This window comes from Squalius cephalus, assembly GCF_949319135.1.
Source record: "Squalius cephalus genome assembly, chromosome: 25".
NCBI classification, from domain to species: Eukaryota; Metazoa; Chordata; class Actinopteri; order Cypriniformes; family Leuciscidae; genus Squalius; species Squalius cephalus.
The window spans coordinates 8,234,687-8,243,602 of NC_137146.1; the positions used below are offsets into that span (position 1 = coordinate 8,234,687).

Sequence of the window (8,916 nt, forward strand, 5' to 3'; positions counted from 1 at the left end):
CAAACTGTACTGAGATATCATTAAGTATGTGAGATGTGATTAATTTGATTCTCTTAAAAGTTAAGATAACTGAATAAGTGTTTATGTTTGGGTAAACAGAACAGTTTTAAGACTTTAAAACATCTGTGAGCTATAAAGCAACCCAAATAATTTGAAATATGAGGGAAATTCTAAGACAATTTGATTATTTACCCATCCTGCACTTGGGGAGAACCAAAACAGTTTACTGTCCCTTAGGAGCTCGTAATAAACAAATGTCCACTCTGAGAAGCCCTTAGTTCACACAGACTTCAGGGCGACCAAACAAGTTTGTGGATTGATAAACAGAGGCTGTGTCTGAAAAACTTAGCCAGCTTACTTGTCGCCTCACTGCCCTATCAGGCAATGACTTTGCAGGCATCTTTTGCACATGAAGTATTTCGATTAATCGTTTTTTGTTTTTTTTCAAAATCGATTCTCAAAGGCCACAAATCGATTTTTTTCCATTATTATTTATCTATCACCCAAAAGCCAGTATTAGTTTTCCTACACTGTTCATTGGCTTGCAGCCTCCATGCTATAGCTAATGCAGTGAGATTTTATGTTTGTTTTATCCTAAACATAAAATAACCTGATCCTGTTTGATCAAGACATGCGACTGTTCTGACCTGTCCAATTCTCAACATATATTTTTCATCTTGCATCAAAATCCTGTCTATTCATTGTATGCATTTGAAATATAGAGTTGGGTTCTGTTTTAATGTACCCAAGTGTACCAAGAGTTCTTAATTTCTTTTTATTAATTAACCACTTGTAAACTTATGTTCACTGTTCTTTTTTATAAATATAGGATTTGTATTAAATCTATATTCATTGAGTCGAATTGAGAATCGAAACTGAATCGAATTGAGAGCTTGCGAATCGAAATCGAATCGTAACAACTGAATCGACACCCAGCCCTAACATGAAGGTACCTCAAGAAACTAATTTCGGACAGACTTTTGAGGCAGCGTAACGGTTTAAATGATTTACAGCAAAATAGAGTGAGCTTTGGGGAAAACTAAGCGAATATTTAATTACTACAATAGTAATTTCTCGCTAGAAATGACATCAAATTTGGAAAACGTTGCTCAAAAACATACATTCACACACAAATTGACCACCAACCACAACTTTCAAGTGCCATCTTTATTTTTTAGCTCAACTATCACAGAATGGAAAGCACAGGATTGTGGGATATCAAAAGCAGTGAAAGAAACATCCTTCAAAAATCGATCAGATGAAGGTATCTTAGGAGACCGGAACTGTGAAGGTAACATTGGATTCGCACGGCCTTGATTAGGGCTGGTCCGAATACCATTTTTTGAGCTTCGAAGCTTTGGTAGTAATGAACATCGAATATTCGAAGCTTCGGAGAGAGGGGGCTGAACATATTCTTCTCTCTAATAAAGGCAGGAATCTCTATGTGTCTGTCTGTCCGTTTGCATTATTATTATTTCAAGAACCGTTCATCCAATCGACTTCACACGGGTTTGCAGTGTTGCATTTGGTGCAATATAGATGGACACGCGAGACGCGACACATTCAGAATTTAAACTTTTACTAAACTACAGAACAGCGCGAGCGGGAAGCGGCGCACCTCACGCGGGCAGGGCTTATATTCTCCGAAAACGGACACTGCACTAGTGATATAAAACGCACATACACAGGTCTGTTAAATTAAGCAATACTTTTAAGGTAGTCTAATATTTTTCTGACTAACAAATTACTGATACAGTAAAGGGTAGATTTTTTAAAAAAAAAAACTAAATTTAAATAAAGAAAAACGAAATTTAAATAAAGAAAAAACTAAATTTAAATAAAGAAAACCGAAATTTAAAAAAGAAAAAACTAAATTTAAATAAAGAAAAACGAAATTTAAATAAAGAAAACCGAAATTAAGTTAAATTAAAAACGAGATTAATTTAGATTGATAATAACGGGTAAAAAGGCTAATACATTTTGTTTCTATTATTCTATTTTCCACAATGTCAAAGCAACGCAGCTTAACCCAAAACACAAGCTCAGGCATGCACTTCGGTCCAAACAAACTCTGCTGTTCTGCGCTCTAGCCAGAAAACACTCCTGTTGCTGGAACAATGGCGTCAGTTCTATTTCTATCATGCACGCGTTTTCCGCGTGGCTCGAGCGCGCCTGAGACGCGTGTTTCACGCAGGCAGTGTGCAAACTCCAACCTGTTCACATGGGAGCCGAAATAAAAACGGACACGCCACGCAGCCAGTGAGTTGCCGGCCTTATTCAAGCGCGAATGAGAACCGTTTCGCGGGGGATCCCAGGTGTGCAAAAAAAAAAAAAAAAAGAAAAAAACGAATATTCGAATGTCAAATTTTCAAATCGAATACCAACCCACCGAACGATTATTCGAATATTCGTATATTCGGGTCCAGCCCTAGCCTTGATGTCTTCCTACCTTGGAATGAGTCCTCCGAAGGCAGCATTTATCAGTTTTCGGATGCAGCCGAGACTCTACTTCGCACTTCAGAATAACAAGTTTCGCTAATCAGCCAGTAGTAGCAGATTCTGGTCTATGTGAGGGCGATTGTGTCAATTTCTCAGCATGCCTTCTAACCAAAGCATCTTGGAGAAATGACACTTGAAATTGTGCTTTCGCACAGCGCTTTCCAAATTATTATCCAAAAGGCAAAAAGCTCGCTGTGGTTCCCATCAGAAACGAGCAAGCGTGAATGGAGGGTCTCCAAAACATCATAAAGAGAGCAGTGAACCTTACACACTTTATTTCCCTCAGTGAATAGGGCCAGTATTCATTACAGGCCATCTTGTTTTTCATTTCCAAAATAGCTGACACATGCCAACCATCCTGCTGCTTGAATGAGTCGCCCATGGGACAAACGCAACACCTGACCAGCTTGGAAAATCAAAGACACGGTCTCAAAAAGTAAAACAAGAGGTCAATCTAACAATGGATGCTCTGTAAATGCCACCTGCCATGCTTTATTGCATTATATTGACTATTTCTAAGGCAAATATGGTGAAATACAGAATTATGGCAGCCAAATATAAATAATGCTGACTATTTTAAACAATTTGGTCTGGCATACAATATATTTATTTCTTAAAAAAAAAAATTGTAATGCTACAAGTGAATTTAGGCATGACAACATTATAGTGTGGAAAATGGAAATTTATTTTGATATTAGCTAAAGATTATATTTAACAGTGTTATTAAATTATTAGTGTTTTTAAAGATTTTTGAAGTGTTTTTAAAGATCACATTAACATGAACGTTAGAATGTAAAAATAGGGGAAAAGAGCATGAAAAAAAAAATTAGCTGATAACCAATATATTGAGCATCCTTAATTACAATATGTCAATATGTCCAAACAACATAAATCAACACATCAAATCAGTATCTACACTACCAACAGTACATACATAATGTAACCAAGTTTGGTCTTTAAAATATAACCCTTACTACCCCCACATTAAACTAAATACTTCAATACTGACCTCCAAGTTCAGAGCCCAAACTGCCAGTTACGTCCCAGACCAGCGCAGACCCCAAAATAATCCAATCCAATTACCAACATGTCCATCATGTGCGGCCCCCGGGCAAGGTCATGACCCTTTCAAGATATTCAAAATCCCTCTCATTGTGAAGACATCTTTATGGAAGCTGTCTAGACCTCATAACTGGGAATGATGTGAAAACAAGTCATCAAGATGTTTTTTTTTTCTTGATTCAAATCCATAAAAACTCAAGTAGAATGAAACATAGAGGTCAGCCTCTTAACGGCGCTGTCTATGAGAGCTGCTGTTTAGTAATTGCCATTTAAGGTGACAAGCTTGACTTCAGATAGAAAAAAAGAAAAGAAAAAAATGAATTCCTACTATAGCAGACCACTACTCCCTAAGGAGGGATCTCAAGGTTCTTGCTATTCTTGCATGGGAAAGTCGACTCATTGCCAGAAGCTGCCAGTTTGCTCGAAGAACAATTCTAAGAACGAGTGACAAAGAAAGTCACCCTCACATCAGCGCATGTGAATAAAGCAGATGTTTTGTAACGAGCCGAAATATTGCAATGTGGTAAAAGGGTCCATGGTTTTCCGACCCTTCCTGAAAAGCTTTGAGAGACGAGGAGTGTCTTTCTGCAGCCACGTACTGCAGAGACAATACAGCCATAAACTGAAAGGATCTAAATCACTTTCAATCACACCAGGGCAACTGATTCCCTACAAGTTCTTTTATGCTCTGCTTCAGCCCCACCCAGTTCACTACCAACAATTACTACTTTGAAGATGTGCGCTGAAGCAAAACACTAATCACCCAGATACCCAGAATGTTCATTTCCTACGCACACCAGAGTAAACAAAGCTCAAGAGTCACTTGTGAATGGAAATTAGGAGTATTTCTTCATTTAAATGGACGTCTGAAGTGCCTCGTGTACGATTTAGGAATAAATAAGTGGCTGTGGAAGAAATGTGATGATCTGTGAGGATAAGTGGTGCTTTAACATACATAAAAGTAGGGCTGGAGTCTGGACAATATATTGAATATTTACAATACATTCAATTTTGTTTTGTTGGTGATACAAATTGAACCAGCAGTGTGAATTTCACAGTGATTATGGCGTCATCACTCTTTAAAGTGTTAGTTCACCGAAAATTGAAAATTCTGCCATCATTTACTCACCCTCAAGTTGTACCAAAACTGTATGGATTTCTGGAACACAAAAGAAGATATTTTGAAGAAAGTCGGTGACCAAACAGTTCATGGACCCTGTTGACTTCCATAGTATGGGGAAAAAATACTATGGAAGTCAATGGGGTCCAATCAACAGACAGTTGGGACAACTTGAGGGTGAGTAAATGATGACATATTTTTGGGTGAACTATCCCTTAAAGACACCTAAGTATTTAAATAATGATATATATATATATATATATATATACAAACATTTATACTGTCAACAGTCTACAAAGTAGAAGCAATGTTTGTTTGCACGTTTGTTTGCTTTACTGAGGAAAGGAGCCTCTTGAGTTCTTTGCACTCTCTTGTATTCAGCTTCCTGTTCAATTAGTCTCCTTTCCTGCATTTAGCTGAAATTCAGGCGATAACGGCAAAAGCATTGAGCTATGACTCACATGTTAGTGTGTTACTAAGCTTATTTACATAATATCCGCTGATTTGAGCCACCAAGGCTAAGACACAAAGGGGTATTTTCAAGAATGCTACATGCGTGTTTAAAAGTTAACTTTTTCTCTGTAAAAGTGCAACTGTTTTGGCAGTGGTCTTTTTTCAGATCTTTAATAAGGTCTACGGAAAGATTCCACGCCTGAGACGGATTTGTAAAGCGCCACACTTTCGGAACGATGACAACAATGCAAGACTGACACATAGTTTGTAAGTCTCCAATGATTGGAGGAGTAACACCCCCGCTCAGATCTGGTGTTTCTACTGTTCAAGGTCCAAAGCTGCGGGAAGGGGAGACCTGGAGGCCAAAAGCACTGGTCACACACTGGCAGCTCTCAGAGTTACTCTCCTACCCAGCTGGGGTCAAGGACCCTCCATCACCCCGCCAAACAAAAGGAGAGATTCCTACAGTCCCTGGACAACATGGCACAGACACAATGGGAGACTGGAAACACCCCCCCCCCCGCCACCACATACACACACAACCACCCCTCCATCCCCTCCTTATTAAGGAACTCTCAAGCTAAGGCAAGGATAAGTGCATTGGATCTGATCCAAACGGACCCAAACGGCACTGCCTTGGGAATGCAGTAATCGCACATGCAAGAGTAATCATCCCGATAATCTTCATTCACTCCTCTATTATAAAACATTTCTTGCTGTTTTAAAACACTTCACTTAAGATTACAGAGTATAGAAGAAAGGTTATTAATTACCTAAAATAAAGGCTGTTATGATTATATATATATATATATATATTTAGGGCTGTCAAACGATTAATCGCGATTAATCGCATCCAAAATAAAAGTTTGTGTTTACATAATTTATGTCTGTGTACGGAGTATAATTATTTTCTATATACACACACATGCATATATACATATTTAAGAAAATGTGTTATTTATATATAAAATATTTATATATAATATAAATTATATATAATATAAATATATATACACAGTATATACATGCAAATATTTCTTAAATATATACATGCATGTGTGCGTATTTATATATAGAAAATAATTATACACCGTACACACACATAAATTATGTAAACACAGACTTTTATTTTGGATGCGATTAATCGCGATTAATCGTTTAACAACCCTAATATATATATATATATATATACATACACATACATACAATATTGCCTCAATCAATGGCATGATTTTGGGGGTGGGGTTATACATATAATATATAATAACTGTTCTATATATATATATATATATATATATATATATATATATATTTACATTTACATTTACATTTAAATTATATAACATAATGGATTAAAATGGCTCAAATGTCTATTTGCTTTAAACAAAAGGCAAATAAACTACTAACCTTTCTAAATAAAGACAAAATCATTACCGACTATCTTTGTTTAAGATTGCTGGCATTGTTGAATGAACTCACATATGTGGCAAATAAACATTCCCTTGCCGCTATCCAAAAAAGATAAAGAGAGGTTAGTGGCACTGAAACCAAGGCTAAAGTTGACCCCACAACAGGTTGAAACTCTGACAGCAACAACAAGCTCTTTTCATGAACACTGTGCGATCTCACGCTTACCTTTGGTGTTGAAAGCTTCCTTGAGGTGGAGCAGCACATCTGCAAACCTCCGCACTTCGTTGACCAGCTGCATGATGTAGTCGGGATCGGCACCCGCCATGTCCATGCTGTCCGATCCCGAGCTGACGGAGCTCAGAGAGCCGCTCTTCGCAGATCGGCCCAAACCCCACGACCCCGAACCCGAGGAGAGGGGGAAAAAGTGGGAGTTGGGAAGCCGAGCCATTCCCAGCGATCGCTTGTTCAGTCCTCCGCTGCTTTGCTGCAGCATCCCAGCAGCAAACATCCCAGCTGCAGCCAGTTTGAAAGGATCCCAGTGCAACGTTCCCAGGAGACTCTCAGATTCCAAGAGTTTCCTCACTGACAGTTGGTCCTGTGTGCACAACAGAGACAACGTATGGTTAAACCACTAATGTTTGAAGACAAGAACACTTCTATTTGCAGGACTTTACAGCACACACACGGGAGAAATTTAAGCTGTGCTCTAATGGGATGTCTTACACACCAAATTGGTTTAGACTTCACTGAGTCTCAAAAGTGATTTACATCTCAAATAAAGAAACCTTCAAGCAGACTAAAGGTGATATGGTCGGGTATACTTTGAGATGGGGATATTAGTTACAAACCAGGAATTTCAAAGGCATATTTTGACTCTGACCAGAGGCTTAGGAAAAGCTTGGGTTAAGTCTGAGTCTAAATATGTCTCCATCAAGCTTTTTTTTTTTTTTTTTACATATAAGACTTGCGTTCTTTATATCAAGTGCTCTTAATAGAGTTTTAGAATTTAAAAATGCAGGTAAAAACAATTCCAATGCCTTTCCTTTGCTCAAGATAAAATGCTTTGAGTTTGAGGAAAGCTGAATCACTAACCTTACAGACTAAAGATGAAGTAACATCTCACTTTGTCTTTTGTTCAGGATTTCTGTCATTTTTGAAAGAACTCACACTGTGGATTGTAAATAAAACCGTCCCTTGCTGTTATTCAAAAGACAAGAAAGATAAAACAAGGTTAGTAAGAGTAAGTTAGAATAACAAATATCTATCTATGACAAGTTATTTTGTAAGAAAGTCCAATATAAAATAGATTTAGGAAAATAAAATTAGAACTTCACAGAAATATAGTTACTACAACATTTAGCCAGAAACCATTTTTTTACTTAACTTTTTTTTTTTTTTTTAAGTTTTTACTTAAATTAAAATGATAACATAAAACATGGAAATTCTACTTTTCAGTTTTTCCTAAGAACATATTTATAGGCTACTTCTTTTTGTATTTATGTGAACAGTTTGCAATTGTTTTAAGAAAGAATCACTGTCCCACAGTCACAACAATTGTTTTAGAGAACAACTGAATTTATCCACACACACAAAAAAAGGTTTCCATTGGGTCTTGATGGAAATGAGATGAGACAAGAATTACAGTTTAAATAAGTGGAATGTTACTTCATGTCATTACCAAAACATGTCAGTATTTAAGAATTTCAATTTCATTTATTTTTAGAGAAATATGAGTGCTAGAAACCATGTTGTGTTAGCAAGTCCAAAACATTTTCTCCAAACACTAAAACATATTACCATCACACACAGTATGACAATTCCACACATATAAATCCTTAAGTGCACTATTTGACGAATTAAAATTACATAGCCTATATTTACTAAAATAAACTGATAGAATGAGCGATTAAAGAATTAAACAATCACAGTAAACGCGTAAATTCTAACAAAGATTGCGTTCAATGTCAAAGGACACGTGAAGTCCATTCCCAAACAACCGAAGACAACATTCCTCAAAAAGGTAGCCTACTAACGTTCATGTTAGGGGGGAAAGTTTTCACAACTAAACGAGGTCATAAAGTTTTTGTAACTTTTCTGTGTTGCTGTTAATGCGATATTGCACACCTCAAATACTGTTTAAAATACGTATTTCACCTATAGCGGTAGTTCTTCATCATTTTATTAACGTAATACCCTATTTAAATCAAAATCCCACCAGTCACGCAATTCCGTTATATCAAATATGAAATTAGAAAATGCATACTTACAGAAGGAGCATATCTCGATCGTTGCACACAGATACATGTATACTGGAAGCCCGAATATATCCGAAATGCCGTTAAATTCCCGGTTTGCACTACAATCTCAGTCCC

General features: G+C 37.0%; 1 protein-coding gene across 3 annotated transcripts in view; it reads right to left on the reverse strand.

Annotated features, from left to right (window-relative positions):
- The window catches only part of arhgap29a (Rho GTPase activating protein 29a), a 42,829-nt gene extending 33,913 nt beyond the window's left edge, over nt 1-8,916 (reverse strand). For 2 of the 3 annotated variants that reach the window (XM_079862941.1, XM_079862940.1), the window contains exons 1-2: nt 7,637-7,711; nt 6,770-7,139 (exon numbers count right to left, since the gene is read on the reverse strand). In XM_079862941.1, the coding sequence (XP_079719067.1) occupies nt 6,770-7,052 (283 nt within the window). In that variant the 5' untranslated portion in view covers nt 7,053-7,139; nt 7,637-7,711. Of the gene's footprint in view, nt 1-6,769; nt 7,140-7,636; nt 7,712-8,811 lie in introns of those variants that run through there. The other variant, XM_079862942.1, reaches the window with a different exon arrangement.